Here is a 22755-nt window from a genome sequence, read left to right as displayed (position 1 = left end):
GTCAGTCCCCACCCTCAAAAAGTTTATTATCTGATAGAAAACAATACACATAAAGGAATACTTCCAAGAGAAGAGTGTTTTTAGAAAGAGAAGACAGAAGGAATGTTGACTAGAATCACAGGACAAATGATTGGTATGTGGAGTTTACAGAAATATCTCACTATGTCATAATCTAAGTGTTAGGAAGGAATTCATTGATCATAGGTCAACCAATACCTTAAAATGAATTATCTATGCAATATTCCTGATAAGTGGTTATTTAGCCTCTTTCCTAAGACCTCCAGTGAAGAGAAATCCAGTACATCTAATGTTCTTATTGGTGGCATGCCTATTCACTAACCATTAACAGGACAAAAGTACTATTTTATCTTTTACCTTTTCTCTAGGAAATATGCATAGAATGATTTGAACAAATGCAAAAAGCCAGATGACATCATATTGAGTTGTGAGAGTTTACAGTTAAACTGCAATGGTACAGAGTGTTTGACAGGCATTTACATGAAACACAGCCAGAAGGATAACAGGAACTTGACTGGGGGGGAGGGAGTAATCTTAAATGGAAGGTCTAAGGAATTTATAATTTTATTCTATAGACAAGTAGCAAGCCACTGAAGATTTTCAAGGAGAGCAACATCATCAGGCCTCTTCCTCTTCTATGTTTTTTGATAAATCAAGTTTTTAGAAACTTCCTCCTACTTTGCTGGTTCATCCTTGACCAGAGATATAAAGCTGAAAAGGACTTCAGATTGAGGTACAGAGAGGTTAAGTCACTTGCCCAAGTTCACCCAGGCAATAAGTGCCTGCAACAGGATTTGAGCCTAGTTCTTCCTAGTCCAATAGACATTGCTCTTTTTTATTGTATTTCTCTCTCTGCTACCTTTTAATGGCAGTCCATATAGGCTGATACACTCTAATTAGCTTCCCATCACTCCTTATCCTTAGCCTTGCTTTTGAATGGGACCAGATAGTTGAATTGGCTCTTATGTGCTGAGCCAAACGAGTGTCACATGATTTAGCAAATTTAAAGATTTATGATCTGAGAGACAAAAAGTCACCTAGTAGACAATCAGAATTTAAAAAGCCCATGGTGGGGTGACTAGGCAGTGCAGTGGACAGAGCACCCATCCTGGAGTCAGGAGGACCTGAATTCAAATGTGACCTCAGACACTTAATAATTACCTAGCTGTGTGACCTTGGGCAAGCAAAAAAACCCTAAAAAAATAAAAAACAACCTAAAACAAAGTCCATGGAATGGGGATGATGTGGTTGTGAAACACCAACAATGTTATGTGACACTGTCTTACACTAGCTATATGTATTTATACCATTTTCTTCTTTTGGACCATAACTTATATGAGGCTGAGGATCATTTCTTATCTAAATACCATATCTCCATAGCACATAACATAGTACTCTGCAGTTAGAAGTTACCTCATAAAGGTAGTTAAATTGTTGAATTTATTTTTGCTACAGGCATAAAATAGACAAAATAGACAAAAACACTTATCTATAATTCCCAAATATCAACCTCAAAGACCTGACTTGTGTCACATTGCACCTGAATCTGGGATTATACACATTCCTTCATGTATATTCAGGGCCCCAGAATAAAGAAAGTTAGATTAAATAGTAAATCTCAGAAAATCCAAAGACAAACTTCAATTGCTTTACATCATTTTCTGGACCCTTTCCCAAGATGTGACTTTTAAATCCTCTCAAGCAATACTAGTCATTTATGTCTAATAGGCTAATAATTTCATTGTGGTATATTTGATGTGTGTCTCTCTCTATATGTAATATATTAATATATAGACATGTATATATCTATGTGTAGACACAAATATACATACATAAATACACATTCATATACACACAAACCACTGTTCACATTCCAAACTAACATTTATTTAGTTCTAAAGGTTACAGAATGTTTGCTTATTGTTTATACCATTGAAACCAATGGTTAGGAGTTGTCTTTCATGGTGGCCTTCAAGTTATATCATTGACACCCTGATTCTTCTTTACCTTAATCATCTTTGGCTAAACAAGCCAAGACATAATCTCTGTAAAGTATGATGATTTCCCAGGAAAATACATAATTCACTAATGACAAGGTACCTTCCTAATAGCTTGTTTTATTTGGGGAAATACAGATAGACACGCTATAAGCCTCCACAACACCCACCTCCCTCTTCCTTTCTTCCCTTCTCCCTACCCCCATCCTGCTAAACACAAATGCATAGTCATACCTAGACCTCCCACATTCTCATTCACTCCTCAAGGGAGGAAATAAATGAATGAAAATCTTTATTTATTATGATTATAAAGCAGCTACCTTTTCTTGCTAAATAATGATACTGTAGATTAATTTTTTTTGTATCTCATTTCTCATAGTCAAAGAATAGTCAAAGATAACAAATCTCTTCTTTCATTTTAAGAGTGGAGTATCAGCTGGACAGAAAAAAACATCTTCATCTCAAGGTCTATGTAAAATTAAGTAAGTACTGCAATTAAATGGACTGATTTTTAATCCCTAAAAGTAAAAGTAACTGCCACTACTTAATCAAATTTCACAGAAGTAATTTCACCCCCCCAAAAGTTATCAAAATCCATAAGAATTAAATATCTTGGTATTTGTGAAATTATCAATGCTTCAATTTTTGCTCTGGCTATAAGGCTGGTAAATTTTTCATGTATAAGGGTATATATTTTTAATCTAACTATAGTATTTTCATTAATCAGACTTCTACTCAACTGGGAATGAATGTGCTGCTAAACTGATTAATCATATATATATATATATATATATATATATATATATATATATATATATATCACTGTGAGATTTTCTAAATTATTCTGAGAAAGAATGTGTAGTTTTCTCAGAAAGTGACCAATTTGGAGTTCAAAGATTTTTTTTTACATTAGTACATTGGATTTACTTAGCAAATGACTCCTAAATGCCCATAAAATGTAAGTCCTATTTTAATGCAAACATATGATAAATATTTATTAGGCTGTAGTTCTATCTATACATCTTTCTTTGGTTGCCAGTGCTGATAATTGTTTTAGATTATAAGTTTTTCTCGGACATTTGCTGCCAGTTTAACTTTGTGGCCAAACCATCAGCCTGTCTAACCAATCCAAGTCCTGTCTAATTGGCATTTATTAGGTATCAACTCTGTATCAAGGACTATGTGAGGTGCTGGAAACACAAAAAGAAAAGTTGAAATTAGCTACTTTCCTCAAAGAGTTTATATTCCGGAAGAACAAAAATCACAAAATGTGAGAGTTATTAAGAGAATCTCAGTGGGTGTCTAGTCTATCCCTCATCCCTAAGGAACTTTTCTGTAACATACCCAATCTTTCAGCCTTTACATGAAGTAAGGAATCCACCATGTCCTAAGGCAGCCCTAAGGAAATATTTTCCTGATAACAAGCCAAGATTTCCTTTGCATGGTTCAAATATTGCTTCTAATTCTGCCTGCTGAGTAATGCCTAACTATTATTATGTTCCAAGTTTAAGGCTATTCTTCCCTTGGATGCTGTGTGTACTTGTGAGAAGGAATGAATCAGATTCTTTGGGAAAGGTTTTGATTTAACTGTAGTTACCATGTTGTCTGAGTATAATGGTGGCTTCCCTCTGGACCCAACCTGCGAATTTGACAAAGATGGGGAAATTCTGGTCTTTTTCCTCATCCTCCTTGTCTCCTCATCCTCTTCCTATGGCATGGGTGCAAGGCCCTGTATCATACCACTTTCCTCCCTTCTGGATGCTCTCCAGCTAATCAATGTCCTCCCCAAATTGTGACCCCATGGAACTGAATACAATTCTCCAAACATGATCTGACCATGGCAGGGCATGACAGGACTTTCAGTTCCTTATTCCTGGCATCTACACATTTCTTTTTTGGGGGGGAGGTTGGGGTGGAGTTTGCAAGACAATAGAGTTAAGGACTTGCCTAAGGTCACACAGCTAGGTAAGTATTAAATGTCTGAGGTCACATTTGAACTTAGGTTAGATTTGAACTCATGTCCTCCTAACTCCAGGGCCAGGGCTCATCCACTGTGCCAACTGCCCCCTGTACTTTTGTTAGTGTTGTCCAAGGTCCCAATAGTTTTTGGCTGCTCTATATTGAACTACTAATTCATATAAAGTTTGAAGCTTTTCTTCATCTTTTCCAGACATTTTGTTCTGCAAATATGCCTTCTCCATCTTATATTTAAAAACTTGATTATTTGAATAAAAGTCTAAGACTGCATATATATAATATATATATTTCTGTTGAATATCATCTAATCTCATTGAGAGCAATGCCCTAGTTTGCAATACTTTTTGAAGATCTTGACTGTCTCCCACTGTGTTAATTTCTTCTCTTGACCTTCTTTCATCTACAAATTGGGTGATCCTGCTCTCCTATGCCTTTATCAAAGTCAATGACAAAATATTATTCAATTCACACAATTGATAAAAATATTTATCCATTGATAAAAATTTATTCAAGTTATTACTAAAAATATTACATGCTACAGTTAAACCCAGATGCCTAGAATAGTCTACCAGAGATTTCCTGACAAATTAACATTTATCTATTAGTCTTTGAGCCCAGCAATCAGCCACTTTTGAATTCATCTATTTAACTGAAGAATAATCATATAGACAGCTAAAGAGGAAAGAAAAAGAACAATCTGGGGGGAGCAAGAAAGGTTTCCTGTGCAAGGTAGTAGTTAAACTGAGCGTTACAGGAAACTAAGAATTAATTATAAAATGCCCAGTTGAAGCGGGACTTCATTTCAAGCATGGGGGGGGCGGGGTCTGTGCCATAGTACAGATGACAGAAGATGGAATGTCAAATTCCAGTAACTAAGATTAAATGACTTTGGTCAAAACATAGAGTACAAGAAAGGGAACCTTGTCCTGTAATTTTGAGCAAAGTAGACTGGAACCAGATTATGAAGGTCTTTTTTTTCTAGTTGAGTTTGTATTGAGCAGAGAAATGAAATGATCACTTGCCTTATTGAGCAGAGGAATGAAAAGGTTACTCACCTAATTTATTTGGGTGCTAAATAAATATAAATGTATGTCTTCATATAGGTACACACACACATATAATATACAATTTAGAACTTCAGTGTTTGAAAAACTCTTTGTATGCATATATTCATTAGTATGGTAAGAGAAAAAAAACAGAATGATGCCAAATTCAGAATTCTTTTTTACTGGGGTCAGAAAGATAAAGATACAATCTCTGCTCTCATTGAGTTTACAATCTCCTAGAAGGGTAGGACAAATCTAGATATCTCACTAACAAAGGGGAAAACAATTACAATCTCACTTAGTGAAAATATGTGTAAATACAAATCATTTAGGCTTCAAGATTCTGCTCACAGGTAATGTAAAGATTACATGCAGATTTAGTTTTTTTCTTTTTCTTTCCTCTTCTTTTCCTGGGCTGCTAAGACCAAGTGATCTGCCTACTAGTGTCGAGACTCTGTTCTGACCTAGGTTGTCAGTTAATCGACAAGCATTTATTAAGTGCCTACTATGGATCAGGAATTGATGCAGAAATAAAGAAAAACAAAAAATAGGCTGAAGCCTAAAGGCCATTACAGTTGAGTGGGAGAGGCAATGTATAACCATGCACTAATAAATAAACAGGTTAAATTGATGGTACTCAGAGGGAAGGTGCTAGGATTAAGGAGGATCAGGATAGGTTTGTGGCAGAAAATAGGGCATTAATTGAGACTTGAAGGAAGCAAGGAGGCAAAGATGAACAGAGAGAACATTCCAGGCATAGGGGACAGTCAGCAAAAATATCTGGAATCAGAAAATGTAGTGTTTTATTTGAGGAACAACAAAGAAGGGTATAGGGATATAAGGTATAAGAAGAATGGAAAAGAAGGGAGGGTCAGGTTATGAAGGAATTGAAATTGATGCAGAGAATTTTATATTTGATCCTGGGGACAAAAGGGAGCCACTAAAGTTTATGGAATAGGGGTATAACATAGTCAGACCTACACTTCAGGAAGATTACTTTGACAGTTGAAGAGAGGATGAATTAAAGTGGGGAGAGAACTGAGACTGGGACACTAACCAGTAAGTTACTGCAATAATAATCCAAGAGTGAGGTGATGTGGGTCTGCACCAAGATGTTGGCAGTGTCCAAGGAGAGAAGGAATCATATCCAAGACAGATGTTAGGAGGATAGAAAAGATAGAATTTTACCATAGAATGCATAAAGTAGGGAAAAGAGAGAGGGACAGGTTGAAGATGACATCTAGTTTACAAGTCTGTGTAATGGGGAGGATAGTAATACCTTTGACAGTAAAATGCAAGTTAGGGAAAGGGTATCATTTGGGAAGAAATATAATGAATTCAATATGAGTATGCTGGTCCTCTCAGATGGCAAACAGCCTGAGGTTTCCACTGTACTCAAAGCCCTTCCAGCTTGGCAGAACCTACAAGTATTGTCCTTCTGAGGTATAATCTCTGAAAACTAGAACCTTGGATGGGTGGGTGCCCTGGACACCAAAATGAAATATAGGAGGTGGACTTCTATGGATGCCTATAAATCACAAGATCTAGAAGTTCAAATAATTGATTTTGTGCTGACTTCACTAAAAATGGAATAATAACACAGATGTGAAGCATACTTACTAAACCCAAAGTCATTAATTCTGACTTTTGTAGTAACAACATAGCAAGAAATCTTTCAGCAGTCTTATTTTTACAAGATGAAATCATCACTGCATTGTGTTTTTCTATACTTGGTAAGAAACTGTAATATTAATTTGCTACTAATGACAAGAATTCCTATGGACAATTCTTCCTTCTGGAAAGAGGGTGGGAAACAGAAGTCAGGTAAATTATCTTTTTACACATATTCATTAACTGGGAGCACCAACTTTTACAAGCCTTACTTTGTTTTCATGATAGGGAAGCTCTTCACAACTACTGGGGCTTTGTTGGTAGCCATGGCAGTCAGGCCCTAAATGGGATGGTGAGTCCGACAAAGGGCTGGGGGTGGGGGGCTTGCAGTGCAAATAACTGAGAGCAGCTGTGTAGCTGAGAACATGATTTCAAGGAAGGAGCAAATATAGGCTGCCCTGCAGAATACAGGACAAGAGTGGAACAGAGTCACTAAAACCAATACTATAACCCACTGGCCATATTCTAACACATCAGATAAAGGCACTCTTGCTTTTGGAATACAACATCTCTACCCAAATAGTTAAATACCTTTCAGTTGGTATCTGGAAGAAGAAGACATTCTTCTTCCTTCACAATTGAGAACTAGTATGGTATGTTATAAAAAGCTGGAATTAATGGAGCTTTGCACATCAATATTATGGAGTATACTAAGTCAACATTCCTAACACCTTCTGTGATAACATCAAGATTGACTCCTCTGTTGCATTTTTCATGGGTTTAAAGCTTTATCTCATTATTTCAAAGAGTGGAAAATTTGCTGGACAGCTCATGAATATGATTTCCTTCCACTTAATCTTGTTTTTAACAGTCCTAAGCTGTGCAACTGAGAAGAGAATTAAAAGGGATTTGCAAAAACATACCACTCTCTGTGGTGTAATATTTACCCATCATGAGGCATTCATGTCAGAGCCTAACTCACAAGTAACCAGTCTCTTCCTTATAAGTAGTTCACCATTATTTGACCGAATTTTTGACATGTAAGCTTTAGCAATAAGAAAGAGAAAGAAGTTAAGGGATAAATATACAAATGTTCTCTTTTAACAGACAGTGTGATAGTTTCATTAAAGAACTTTAGAGGATCAACAGCAAAATTCAATCAGGTTTTAGTAAATCCACAGTAATTATCAGCTTTTCAAGATATCAATAATTAAACCCAAAAGGGAGAAAAATTGCATTTAACATAACAAAATGCAATTGTACCCAAATGATGACTTTTGCTATACCAATTGGATCATTAAAGAGGATATATTAATAGAGTATATTAGAATTAAGCAAAATAACAAACATTTCATTTAAAGCAAAAAAAAAAAAGGAGCAATAACATTAAGAAACATAATGAGGAAAGTTAGGAGAAGAGGGGCTTAGTGTCACCAGATATGAAAATAAACTGTCAAGGAGAATTATGAAAATTATCAAAAAAACTAACAAACAAAGCCCAGAAAAGTAGATCAGATTAGGTGAGCAAAAGCTAGGAACAAATGCAGCAATCTGGTGTATAATAAACACAAGAATACAACTACAAAATGATTTCTCATTTGTAAAAATTGCTAGGAAAACTGAAAAGCCCTCTGGTTAAAAACAAAATCTTAATAGATGAGATCCCAAATTAAAATGTTACTTTAAAAAAATACTTAAAGGAAAACGGAAATTTACATCTTTCACAATGGTGGAAAGTGGAGGCAAATATAACATGAGAGGGAAAGAGATCAGAAAATATAAAACTGGTGATCTCATATATATAAAATTACAAAATTTTTGTTCAATAAAAGTCAATGCAATTATAGGTTCTCTGGCATTGTGGTTAGTTATTGGATTGATCAGGATTCTTAAGGCTCTCAGAGTTTTATTTAAATAATGTTATCTTTAAAATATCTTTACAAATTGTTCTCCTGATTCTGCTTACTTCACTCTCCATTAGTTCATACAAATCTTCCCCAGTTTTTCTGAAAGGTTTCCTCATTTCCTTCATTATTTATTACAGAACACTAGCATTCTATATTCTTATAAATATACAAATATAATTGTATATTATACATAACTTTTGAAACATAGTCCCAAATGCTTTCCAGAATTACTGTGACAACTCTAAGTTCGATTACAGGAGCAATGCTCCTGTAATTTTGTCACTTGCATATATACCACATACCACAACAACAGAGAAAATAGAAGCAATATTGATAAAACATTACAAACCCAAACTTCTTCAGCTATCTATTATCTAAAAATGCAGAATCAATCTATCTTCTCTGTCTTTCTATCTTTCTGTGTCTCTGTCTCTGTTTCTGTCTCTATCTTTCTCTTTCCACAGAGGAGAAACAGATAAATTCTTGTCTTTCCTTGATAATAGTTTCATCTTTCAAAGGGTAGATGATAAGAGGAATTGCTCTTCTAGACTGAATTCTAGGCAAAAACATTGAAAAACTTGGGAGGGGGTGGGGAATGAAGGACTCATTTTTTAGAATCCTTATTTTTTAGAATTATGATAGAAAGAGGAGAGAAAAGTTGTACTTAGATGTGAGAAAAGTTACAAGACAGGTAGAAATGTCTAGAAATAAATTAACATCCTAGACTTAGAACAGAAAGTAACATCGGAAGACACCTAGTCCAATTTCCTCATTTTACAGATGAGAAATGGAAGTCCAGAAGAATTATATGACCTGCCCAAGGTCACATAAGTAGTAAGTGGAAGTATAGGTGTTTGAACCCAAACTCATAAATTTGAAGCTGGAAGAGACAACAGAGATATTTACATCAACTTTTTGGCATTCAGGCAATGCCTATGGATCCCTTCTCAGAACGATGTTTTAAAAATGTAAATAAAATATGTGAGACTATGAAAGAAACCAGTTAAATTGAAATAAAATTACCACAGAGTACAGGTTAAGAAATCTTGCAACCAATAGTATGCTGGTTTTTATGTTTGACATATTTTAATATATTTAATAATTACCTCTCCCCCCAAAAAAAATTATACTCATGACAAACTTTTAAATTTAATCTGCATTATTAACATTTTCTCCATCACTTTCCTCATAGAAATCAACAAGACAATCAATCATTCGCTGGTTTGTAGCATTCGCACAATCCTAGAGTACAAATGAACAATCCACTCCTGAGAGCCAGTTCAGGCTAACTCCACTGTCTGCAACCCCCTTACTTATTGAGGAAACTGAATAAAAAGTCCAGAGGAATTGAAAAGTCTTACCCAAGATCCCTGGTAGAGCCAGGATTTATATCCAAGTCCCCAGTCCAAATTCAGTACTTTTTCAGTCTCTACTTCCCTATAGTTTGTGAATTAACCTATGCTAATACAGAGGACCAAAGTTCAAGGAACCAGTCATAAAAATGATCTTTCTCTTTTCATCCAACTCCATGTCTTCTCGTCTTAGGCAATTACTGTCCATGTTTTCCCATAAATCTTTCAAATAAGATTTAGCAAGCATACTAGAAATCTCCTTTGTATTCCTCATTAGGGGAAGAGCTCATTTCTGGTTTGGCTCTAACTAGAGAACAAGAAGGCTTGCATAAAATAAAACTAGAAAGATAACTTGGAAACAGATTGTAGATGGCCTTAAATATCTGGTTAATGGATTTATATATGTTGGTCTAGATGGCTGGGAACCTCTTGAATGTTTTCAATAGTTGAATAATATGTTTAAGACTTCTATACTCAGATTAGTTTGGCAGCTTGTATAAAAGATGACTTGGAAAAGGGAGAGACTGGAGATAGGAAATAATGCAAAAGTCCAAGCAAAAAAGACAGCTAGGCAGTATAGTGTTTAGATATCTGGAATTGGATATAGAAAACCCTGAGTTCAAATCATGTCTCAGACTGCTACTGGCTGTGTGACTATGCAAGCCACTTAACCTGACCTTCAGTTTTCTAATCTGTAAACTACAGATAAAAATAGCACCCACTTCCCAGGACTGTTGTAAGGATCAAATGAGATGATGTTTGTAAAATAATTTTCAGACCTTAAGGAATTATATATATTCTAGATATTATTATTATTAAGAAAATTAATAACTGAACCAGAGTGGTAACAGATTAAGTGAAAAAGAAGGGACATAAGGAAAAGGTATTGTAAATGCAGAATAAATATATCTTGGCAATGTAGTCAACAGAAACTAATAGTACCCTCATCATAATAGGAAAATTGAGGGAAAGGTAACAGCACATGTTGAAAATCAGGAAACATACCCAATTGCCATAAAGGACCAAGACATAAAAGACAACAGAGCTGGACAAATAGTCATTTCTCCTGGAATTCACTGTACCTTGCCTCCTAATCTGGTTTCAGCTCCCAGTCTAAATTTCTGCCACTGCAACCAATCTGCTGCTTCTGTATAAGTTTCTAGGATTTCAGTTACTCCCAAAGAATATATGTAATACAACTTGGTCTGCTTTATGGATACTTATTTGAATCTCAATTCAGTTGTTGTCCTTTTCTCCTGAAGGACAGTGTCCTTCCTCTGCCACAATGTTTGCTTAATCTTATTCAATGCATTCCAGGTAGGTTTATACTCTAGTTAGAAAACACATACACACATATAGTTAAATGCATATGTGTATAGATATAGGTATAGCTATAGATATAGAACTATGTAATCCCAAAATATTTCTTCCTGCAACACATAAATTCTAGATCAAATTTTTGAGCTTCTTGTTGTTTAGTCATTCTATTTGGGTCCATTTATTTATGTCCCCATTGGGGATTTTCTTGGCAAAGATACTGGAGTACTTTGCTCTTTCCTTCGGATTTTACAGAAAGAAAGCTGAGGTAAATAGGGTTAAGTGACTTGCTCAGGATTACACTGCTAGAGAGGCAAAATTTGAACTCAGGAAGATGAGTCTTCTGCATGCCTGACCCAGCACTCTATGTACTATGTTGTCATCCAGGTGCCTCTTTAAGCCATTAGTATTAGAGGTTGGCTACTCATATATATATATATATATATATATATATATATATATATAATAAAATTAAAATGAAAATTTTTTTCTAAGGGGAAAAATGGCATTGACTTTTAAATTAACTGGAAAAAATGATCATTACCAACAGGAAAAAAAACAAAAGGAATTAAATGATGGGTTTTTCTTTGGTTGATACTATTTTCCCCTTTCATTCTAGTTCATCAAGAGAAAAGAGTTCTTTTTACTCTTTGAGAGGCCGAAGTTTCTGTCTAGGACTCAATGAAGATTTGTCTCAAACCTGCTTCTCTTTAATGGTAAGGATAGTACTTCACTGATTCTAAGGAAAACAAAGTGTTTACTGGGTCCTGTCACCGAAGAAAGGCAGGAGTAAAAGCTTAGGTCTCATTTCCAAGCTGAGAAGAGAAAAGAAACCCCAACCATGTCTCATGATAAACTTGAGGTACTTAACCAAATGGAAACTGAAGGTAGGAATTCACTTTGAAAAACAATAAATAGTTCCTATGAACAGAGAAAGTCCTGTGTTAAATGATGCTAGGTTTACAAAAATGAAACACAGCACTGTTTCTGTCCCTGAGGCAATGGTTAATATTTATACAACTTTATATAAACTTTGAAAGATAGTGTGGTATAGAGAGTAGAGTATTGGCCTGGGAGTCAGAATTATCCAGGTAAAAGATCTGACTCTCACATTTATTGGCTTGGTGGATGAACCACTTGATTTCTCAAAGTTAAAAAACTATTCGATTGGTATTTTAAGTTCTTCACTGGTGCCTTCCTACACTAAGGGAATTATCAATCAAGTTGTAGTATGTGTGAGTATCCACATGCTCAATTATACACACACGTGTAAAATACACATATCTGTATCTACAAATCTGACCACATACAAAAGATTCTACATATATTATCTCATCTGATCCTCATCACAACCCATTGAATTGGAATATCAGCTTCTTTTTAAGGATGAAAGAAGTTGAATAGAGAAATGGAACAAGTAGCTTACCTAAAGTTATTAAGCTAGTAAATACTGCAGTCAAGATTCAAACCCAGAACTTGTGGCTGCAAATTCCAAGTTCTTGCTCTGACACTACAACAGTCACAAGGAAGAGTGTAAAAAGAAAAACCACAGAAATACCTAAGGGACAGGAAGATGGAAGACTATTTGGAACAGCAGCAGCTTAGACCATGTAGATGGGACAAGAGAGATGAATTGTGTAGAAGGAAGAATACAGACACATTTATGCACTGGTCACTGAGTTGGAACAGATGGACAAATATTTCATCTGTTTATTCATTCAACAAACAATTATATGAATACTCACTCTATGAAACAAACTGTACAAGGGCAGATGCAAAGATTACAGAAAAAGTATGCTCCCTGTCCTCAGAGAGTTTATAAACTAGTAAGAGAACTAAGAAATAAATGTCCTGTCCAATGCTTTAGAAGCAATATGCTTCCACATCTCAGTGTTCCTTTAGCTGATGCAGCTAGCAGAACCTTCATATTTTGGAAATGGTTTCCTGAGTTGTGGCAATAAAATATATTCCTTGGTACCTGATGTTTTGGTCTTTGCAGTAGATAGGATGTTCAAGGAGAGTGAGTACCTCTGGTCTAAGGGCTTAATGAGTCCTTTCAGGGCTATTCATCCACCTTTGGAGACACCCTATCACACTACTCTCACCTGTGGCTTCAAGCAGCTATAGCATGCACAGCAGTTACACCCTGGTAAAACCATCTTGGCAGATGGGCTAAACCAATTTGAGGGTGACAGGTCTCAAACCAGTTGGTGAATTGGGGGGTAGTGTTTACCCCAAATATATTAAGATTTTTTTCCTGGCAGAAGGACAAAGGAGAACAATTTGTGCCAACAGCCATGAAGGCAGCCGAAGCAGATGCTATGGAGCACTTAGCAGACATCCAATATGCCATCCGAGATTTCTTTTGTGTACTGAGCCATTGCCAGTATTTTTGCTTTTTACTTTGGTCTTGCAACTTGATGACCCAGAAAAAGAGAGTGAAGCTGATGACTTTGTACAACTCTGTCTTACTTAAATCCAATTCATGCACAAATTAAGACATCATCCAACCAAGTTATCATTGACCCTCTTCAAAAATGAAGGACAGATAACTACAATATTTTGGTGAATAAACCCTTCTGAATTTAGCTAGTCAGATCCTTAAAAAAGAGATGCTCAGTTCAAAATCCTTTCCAGCTTTGAAGGAACCTACACTCCACTGAACCCAAGCCCACCTCCACACCAATAAAGACAATGCAAACAAAAAACAATGCAAAATAGAACCCAGTCCCATAAGGACCTGATGCATAAAACATAGCGAGAATTCAGAGGAGAGACAAAGGATCAGGTGCCATTTGAAAAGTCACTCTTGGAAGCTGGGCAGTATCTCAGTTAGACTTCCCAGTTCTGCACGCCTTTCATGGTAATTCCAGAGAAAACCTCAGTCACATTCTTCTGCATAAGCTCTAGACCACAGACCACAGAACTGTTTCATCTCAGAATGTTGCTCTCTTTGACCTAAGCAGGCTGGGTTATGCCCTGTCTTGATCCTTTAACTCACTGACAGATGAGGCAAAACTTCCCTATTCTACCAAATACAGATGCAGGAGACAAAGCCACTTAGCTACAAAAAGGAAATCTCAGGAAGTTACAAATGCTTAGCATGTGGTCACTTAGCATGTGCTAAGTATTATCTCCTTTGATCCTCATGACCACCTTGAGGGGTCAGAGCTGTAATTATACCCATTTTATAGGTGAAGAAATCAAGATTAAGAACTTGCTCAGGGTCACCAAGTTTGTATCTAAGGTTATATTTGTACTCACTTTTTCTTTCTCCAGGATTAGCACTCTATCTCTTGTGCTATGTGGCTGCTCCTAAGCCATTGTAAAGGAGATCCTGGTATCTAGGAATCTTTCAGTCTTCTGGAAAATGGATCTACTGTCTGTGACATAATACTTTCATTCTGATCTCTCTAAAACTAAGTGGACTAGTAAATTGGTCCTAATTTAATATTCTTTTAAATAAAATTCTTCCCAATGAATGCTAAAGAATGGCCAGGAACAATTGACCCAACAAGAAGGGCTGGTCTAGGTATCTCTGTCATTGTGAACTCACCAAAATGCTCGAAAGCTAGATCTGGATTAGTAGACCCCTAAATCATATCCTGCATGCTCAATAATACAGGCTGACTCTTGCTTAAACCTTAATCCATCACAAATTATCCTTTTCCCCAGAAGCTTGTGAATTATTGTGCTCCTTACCCAGATCCTGGATAATAGGAAAGAAGACCCACAATCATACGACATAAACTTCAAAGGAGGAAAGTTTGGTGAATGACAGCAATAAATCAATGGTCTGGAGTCTGAAGATTTCTCCTTATTCCATGAATCAAGGGAAGTGGGTGAAGGAAAGGTCTCCAAAGGACTCAGTTGTTAAAGAAAATGGTACCCTCTGGGAAAAGTCACTTTTAGTTCATTTTAGTAGATAGAAGTATCAGCTAAGAAAAATTGAAGGATATGACTTGTGCCAAATAAAGCAAAACTTTTTCTCTCAGTACTTCCATGACTTGAACAAGCACCATTTATTTAAAAAAAAGTTATATGCCTCTCTACCCAGTCATTCAGAAATCATCTCTCATGGTCCTGAAGAAGAAATCCACCAATATAAGGTAGATACTAACTGTCATGGGGGCATTGCTGCTGAAGGACCACTGCCTCCTCTCTTTCCCCTCTCCTCCTCCTCTCTCTCTGGAGTTCCTCAAATTTCCTCCATAATCCATATGTAAATACCTTTGATCTTCCAAGTCTGTAAGCTGATTTCCTGTTAGTTTCCTCTATTCTCCCAGGGACTCTGTGACCAGTCAACACCTTTCCAAAGGTTATAACAAAAGTATTTGAAGGGCTGTCATATGGCTCTGTTTGACCTCCAAAAGACTGAAGTAGGAATAATGAATGGGTAAAAGTTACAAGGAGCCAACTTTAGATGGGATATCAGAAGGAACTTCATAATCATTAGAGCCCTACAAAAATGGAATATGCTGCCCCCCCCCAGGATGTGGGGAATTTCTTCTCATTAGAAGATCTTCAAAGAGAGGTTGGAAGACAATTTGTTGGGATATTATAGTTGAGAATTTCTCTCATAAAAATATTGCGTTAACTGATTGGTGAAGTCTCTTCCCACACTAGAATTCCAGAATTCTGTGACTCCCAGTCACAGTACTTATTGAAAATCAGAGTAAAAAGTCATTTTGGGGGGAGAAAGGGAAATTGATCCTAAATTGCGCAACAGTGGAAAAACTTAGAAAATGAGAGATTGCTATAATTAGTTTTGTGAGAAATCAGCCTTCACTACACTTTATGGCTTCTTTATGGAACCACTACAGAAATCATCCCTAATGTAGTGTTTGGGGAGAATGAAAGTGAACACAATTTAACTGTGAGTCAGTCTCTGTCTTCGCTTCCAACAAGAGCCAGATTCATATTCAGGGATATCCTTCTGGTTATAGGCAATTTCTGGGAATCCCAGGTTAGCATATGAACATGTTAGTTATCTTACATGTTCTGCTCTAGAATTATATTCTCTCAGTTCTGTTCATTAATACTAGGCTTGCTGATTCTATCACTTCCTGGACAAGATCTATTTCTGCAATACCTTTCTGCTCCTTCCTACCTTACTTGACCTTCCTGGCCTTACATTATTGCCTTTTTAGATATTTGGCATCTACTAGATCCCTATAGCTTTTGGGGGATTAAACCAAGTTGAGGGTAACTGACAGTCCTCAAACCCATCTGTTACTTGGAGGTGAGTAAAGACTTTCCCTGGAAGAATAAGTGGATAAGATCAATATGTTCCAATGGCCATGAAGATGGCTGAGGCAGGTGCTGTGGAGCATTTAAGGCTTTGTCAGACATTGAAGACATCAGGGTCATCCACTGCATCTTGGACTATCTCCGATTGTCTTTGATTTTTGTTTTGCTCCTGGACTTCCATGACTGACTCTGGAAGAGAAAGTAAGGCTGATGACTTTTGTGCAACTCTTGTCTCACAAATCCATGCATGAGTCAAGACATTGCCCATGATATCACTAGACATCTTTGAAAATGAAGGGCAAACAACAGCTTTTCTGTACTCTTAACACTCATCCTTCCTTATGCCTCCATCCTATTCATTACAACCAAGGAATGTACTGATGGGACTGAGTATTTGTGGAGCTGGAAGGTAGAATACCACAATAGTGTGAGTTGAGCTGAAATAGATATAAAAATGGAGAGAACAAAAAAAACCTAAGACCTTACTAAAGATTCACTTACAACAGTAAAGTTTTGCTCTTTAATTCTAAAGTTTGTGATTACATTTTAAAATTTGCAAAATTGCAAACTATGCCAACATGCAACCTTGCAACTTGGCATATTCTCTAAAATCAATTTAAAACTTCTTCTTTTTTTAATAGACAGTAACAAGTGCTAATAAATGCCAAACAGAAACACCATCAGAAAACGAAGAAAAGAGTAAAGATGCAACAGAAAAAAGGGGTAAGACATTTAGTAACACTATTATTTTTAAGTTTAGTTCACATTGATAATTTACCTAGTTTTTAAACTCCCAAAAGGAGGCAAATCTAGAAATTAACAGTTCACTATATGAGATGCAGTTTCCTCTTGTAGGTGTTAAGATATTAGTCATAACTCTAACATAAGATTGCACCTTTCAGTGGCCAAACATATCTCTTGATAGATATCCTTGGTCAGAGCTGATTTATGATAGATCATTTACAAAAAACATTGATACAGGTTCACTAGTCTGTGTAGTATGTGGAAAAGGTGTTAGATGTTTTATAATTCACTAAATATATATGCATATATGCAATGCTATTGAATATAACCCTTCCATAATTTCATCCATAAAAAGAAATGAACAATTTAAGTACTTTAAGGTTTATAACGTGCTTAATAAGTTAGTACTTTAAGGTTTATAACGTGCTTAATAAGTTACCTCATTTGATTCTCAAGACAAGGTAGGTGCTTTTTCTTATCCCCTTTTTACAGAGGAAACTTATGCTGAGAAAAATTAAGTGAATTGCTCAGAGTCACAAATCTAGTAAATGTCTGAGGTCTTCCTAATTCTACATGCAGGGTTCTGTTCATCATACCATTGAACTATGTAGGGAATAGGCTAGTATGAAAATAATATAAGCAAAAGTAATCCTAAGAAAAAGATGTTAACTTAAAAGATGAATAAAATCAACACAAAAGGAATAATTGAAGAAAAACTCAAGCTTACATGAGCATAACCTTAAATGTGAATGGACTAAACAATTCAACAAAATAAAACAGAGAAGTAGAATAGAGAAGTAGAATAGATTTTTAAAAATAAAATTTACTATTTATAAGAAAGACATCTAAAAAATAAAAACATGCCAAATAAAAATGATAAACTAGAATAAAACTATTAGGGGATTGCAAAATAATAGAATTAAGAATTGTGGTATGAAACAAAGCAAAAAAGAAAATTTCAATTTTTAAGAGAGTTAAATACAAAATATATTAGAAGGAAAGAAGGAAGGAGGAAGGGAGGGAGGAAAATGATAATATTTATCAGCAGTTAATTTCAACTGCACTGCAGACATTTTATCCAGGTTCATCATGTTAAAATCATCCTTGAACCCTCAATCTTCAATTTAATCAGTTGACAAATTTTGTCATTTCTCTCTCCTTAAAATCTCTTACATTTATTCTTATCTCTTATCACAAAGACACCACCCTAGATCAGGTCTTTTCATCTCTTGCTCCTATTTGCTCTGCAGATCCATCCTCCACATACCCACCAGATCTAAAATACAAATGTAAGCAATCTTCTCTCTCAATCCCACTCAATAAGATTTCAATTGCCTCTTGGAATATAAAGTCCCCTCTTTGGTATTTAAAGTCTTTTATATTCTTCTTATAGTTCATTCCTTCCACAATCTCTGAGGTCCAGTCTTAGTGTCTTACAGGCATTTCTTCAAAATCAACACTCCATCTCCTCTCTCTAAGACTTTGTAGAAGCTGTTCCCCATGCATGGAATACACTTTTCTTCATCTATGTCCTTTGGAATACCTGATTCTTCAACGAGAGTCTCTAATTCTACATGAAACCTAACAGCAGACACTCTCTACCCACCTAAAATTAATTTGTGTTCATTTTATGAATATCCTATACATACTTATTTATGTACTCATAGTCTCTCCCAATAGAATACAAGCTTCTTGAAGACAGGGAATGCTTCAATTCTGTCTTTGTAGACAAATAGCAAAATCCATATTAAAAAAATCCAACAATCATACCACAGTGGCTAGCACATCAGAGGCATTTAAGAAATGTTTGACGATTCATTGATTATATGAAGGAATCTTTCACAGCTATGGTTAGGAAATAATTCTCAACCAAAGAGAGGAAAGGAGAAATGCTAAAAAGGTAAAAAAGATAATATTGGATACATGAAAATGAAAACTTGTGCAAACAAAATCCATATCGTTAGGATAAAAAGGAAAGCTGCAATAGGAGGAAATAAATATACATCAAATATAACTGATAAAGATACACTATCCAAGATATATAGGAAATTAACATTAATATACAGAATTAAGTCATTACCCACAAAATATCATCAAAAGACAGTCTCAAAAAAATTACAAACTCTTAACAACCACATGAGAGATTTCTCTAAAACACTAATAAGGAAAGATATGCAAATCAAAACACCTCATATCCAACAAATTGACAAAGAAAACAAAAGATAGAAATAGTCAATGTTGGAGAGGTAACAAGATCAGCATTCTAGTGCACTGTTTTAAAGCTATAAATTGTTCCAACCACTCTAGAGAGCAATTCGAAATCATGCAAAAATGTGAATAAAGTGATGATACATTTTAACCCCACAATTCCTTCTGCTAGATGTATCTATCCCAAAGAAATCAAAGACAAAAAGAAATATGCCAAAACATTCATGTCAGCATTTTTTGTGGTATCAAAGACCTAGAAACAAATTGAATTTCTATCAGTGGAGAATGATTAGATAAATTTTAATCTATATGCATAATGGACTATTAAAGTACTTTCTACATGGATATTATCCTTATATCACTATTTAATATACATGTTTATACTGTGGGTGTATGGTTGGCTGACCAGTTAGAAACATAAGAGGTAGATAATTTAATAATTGTTTATATATATACATATATATATGTATATACATATATATATGTTCAAAACTTCAAAAATTTCACACTTTTGCTACCTGAACTGCAAGATACTCACAATTTGTTTGTTTTGTTGTTGTTTTTATCTTCAGAACACAATGCTTCCTTCTCTGAAGAGTCTCCTAATCAGGAGCCCTACTCATCCGGAAAACCTCTATCAGGGTCTCCAAAATTAAATAGTCTAACACTTCTCTTCTGCCGTAGTTTAACTCAGCAGGACACCATAAAAACATCTGAAGAATTCTTAAAAGATGTTGAAAAGCAATAGTGTGCTCCTACCACTTCTGAGGGTAATGAGAGCCTGCTCACTTTTAAAGAGAAGAATTAAATCATAGAGAATATAGCCTTTTCAGAATCTGGCTCAATGACACAACTGAATTTAGTTTCCCATGAAGTCTCTGTCCAGTCAACCAGAAATGAGCTCATCTTATTGTGGGAGAGGTATAACTGGTGCACTTCTTTCCTAAAGCATGCACAGGATAAGTAACCAACTACATTTTCACCAAGTGAAGACTTTGTCAGATGGAAACAATGACCTACCATTAATCCTCCATACCAGGCTTAAAATAATGTTGGGAAAAACCAATTTCTGGTGAGGCTTGGATACCCTAAGCTGTCAAGTCATGAGCAATCCAGCATGTCTGAACATAACATAGCACGTTTGTAACAAATTTCACGAATTTGAGAAGAATTTCTTAAAAGCCCATCTCAAAGCATTGAAATCAAATAAGCTGCGGATCTGGGAAATGTTTCAACTAGTTTCACCTTTTCTCCCTGACTGGAGTGAAAAGCTATATTTGGCAGGAAAAACTAGCCAAATTAGGGGAAAATAGTCAGTAGAATATAGTCATCTTGGATAATTCTTTGTTTTTACCTTTACCCAATTTTTAATTTTTTTTTATTTTTTGTAAACAGAAGCAAGCAAAAATAGAATTTCAATTTCTCTTGAGTTTTTGGAAGGATTTTATTGTTTACTGCAAGAAAATTTTTACAAGCTCTGAATTTAACCACAGTTTTTAAAAAGTATACCTATATTCTATACCAGGGGAAAAACATATTCAGAGTGAACCTTTCACAGAAAGATGATTTATGTTTTTTTAAATATAGATAATTGTATTTGCTATTAATATAAGTAGAAATAACTTCAGGGAATTCCTCAGAAATCCTTGGGCAGTTTTATAATATTAAATTGTAGAAATATTGATGCTAATAAAAAATTAAATTTCTCTTGATCACTTAATGTCTCATTTTTAATGGAAGGAGAACTCTATGAAAAGAGTAGGTGTTTCTGAATTTACTGTCAGCTAATGTGAGAAAAAAAAATTGGTCTTTTTCCTTTTACAAATATTCCCTTTCTTCTGTATGCAGGTACTGAGTCTACTTTGCATCACATCTGAAATAATGCAGAGCAGTCTTTTCCTAGTATAATATTTATCTGAAAATAAGACTGGTCTTATATTAATTATTTCTCCAAAATATGCATTTAGGTTTATTTTTAGGGGATGTCTAGAGATAGTCATTCCTGTGTGAATCATTATTTGATCTATTCTCTCTTGAAGTAAATTCTTCATGTTTTTAGCATAGTGAGTACTGGCTGAATCCTAGACTATTGGACCTTTTTGGCCACCTTGCAAAACAAGTAGCAGCATTCAATAGACCATCTTCATTGTAATTGTGTACACCATGGTTTTCAGTTTAAAGAACCTAATTGCCTGAAATGTTCAATCTTATCTTTCCTGCTCTTAATGATAATTAGTGGTGGGGCTTTCTTTCCATTCAGAAGTTATGGAGTGTGCACGTACATTCCTGCCTTTTGTTCGCTATAAGTTTTTGTTCATCTGTTTACATAGGAGTTTATCTCTTATTCAAAGGTGCCCTTTTGGGTATTTACAAATAATTATAATTTATATTATCATTTTAAGTATTAATATCAATATTATTGTTTATCTTTAATTATATATTAATATTATTATTTTATCATTCAATGCATCCATCATGTGTTGCAACAGACAGATTAATGCATCTCTTTGGCTGACAATCTTAACTGGGGCTTAATTTGGGGGTAGGGCTTATAATATGATCATCCTGAAAAAAATCATGCTAGGTCTTAATTTCAGACAACATGATACCTATTCAGGGCCATGGTTAGAATTTTGATCCTGAATTTTGTTTAGACTGCCATACTATTTATTTCTAGATATGATGCAAAAAAAAAAAATGGAACTTCAAACCTGGCCCAAACGTCATTCAATTAATATATTAAATATTCAGATAAAAAAATTTTCAGATTTTTTGAAGGGAGAATAAGTCAATGAATATGTATGAAGTACCTACTGTGTGAAGGCTTTGTGTATGCTAAGTGCCAAGGATACAAAGAAAGACAATAGTCTTTGGTCTTGAGGAATTCACAATCTATTGGAATGGACTACAAGTAAACAACTCTGTAAAAACAAGCTATATTATGGATAAATAGGAAATCAACAGAAGAAAGCACTCAAATTAAGTGGCATTGGGACAAGTTTCCTTTAGAAGACATTGTTGAAGCTGTCAATTGAAGGAAGCCAGGGAAACCAGGAGGTGAAGAAATGGGGGGGGGGGGGGGATATTCCATGCATTAGGGATAGCTATGAAAATACCCAGGGTTTGGAGGTACTGTCTTGTTCAAGCAATAGCAAGCTATTTTATTGACTCAAAGAGTAGGGGTTAGGGCAAATAAGGTATAAGAATCCTAAGTGGGAGGCAGGTCTAGGTTATGAAGGACTTTAAGGATTATTTTTGATCCTGAAGGTGATAGCTGTTGAAAATCACTAGTGGCTAAGTGGAGGGTAGATCTCAGTGGGGAGAGATT

At 35.3% G+C, this 22755-nt stretch overlaps 1 protein-coding gene across 4 annotated transcripts in view; it reads left to right on the top strand.

The window, feature by feature from the left end:
- The window catches only part of LOC141497520 (palmitoyltransferase ZDHHC11-like), a 201959-nt gene extending 180343 nt beyond the window's left edge, over positions 1-21616 (top strand). For all 4 annotated transcript variants that reach the window (XM_074200189.1, XM_074200187.1, XM_074200188.1 and 1 more), the window contains 4 exons: positions 2439-2497; positions 11845-11941; positions 17117-17198; positions 20000-21616. In XM_074200189.1, the coding sequence (XP_074056290.1) occupies positions 2439-2497; positions 11845-11941; positions 17117-17198; positions 20000-20175 (414 nt within the window). In that variant the 3' untranslated portion in view covers positions 20176-21616. The remainder of the gene's footprint in view (positions 1-2438; positions 2498-11844; positions 11942-17116; positions 17199-19999) is intronic.
- The last annotated feature ends 1139 nt before the right edge of the window (positions 21617-22755 follow it).

The sequence above is a fragment of the Macrotis lagotis genome, chromosome X (genome assembly GCF_037893015.1).
Source record: "Macrotis lagotis isolate mMagLag1 chromosome X, bilby.v1.9.chrom.fasta, whole genome shotgun sequence".
In the NCBI taxonomy this organism is placed as follows: domain Eukaryota; kingdom Metazoa; phylum Chordata; class Mammalia; order Peramelemorphia; family Peramelidae; genus Macrotis; species Macrotis lagotis.
The sequence above is the reverse complement of the archived record's forward strand: the minus strand, read 5'-3'. Positions and strand labels throughout refer to the sequence as shown.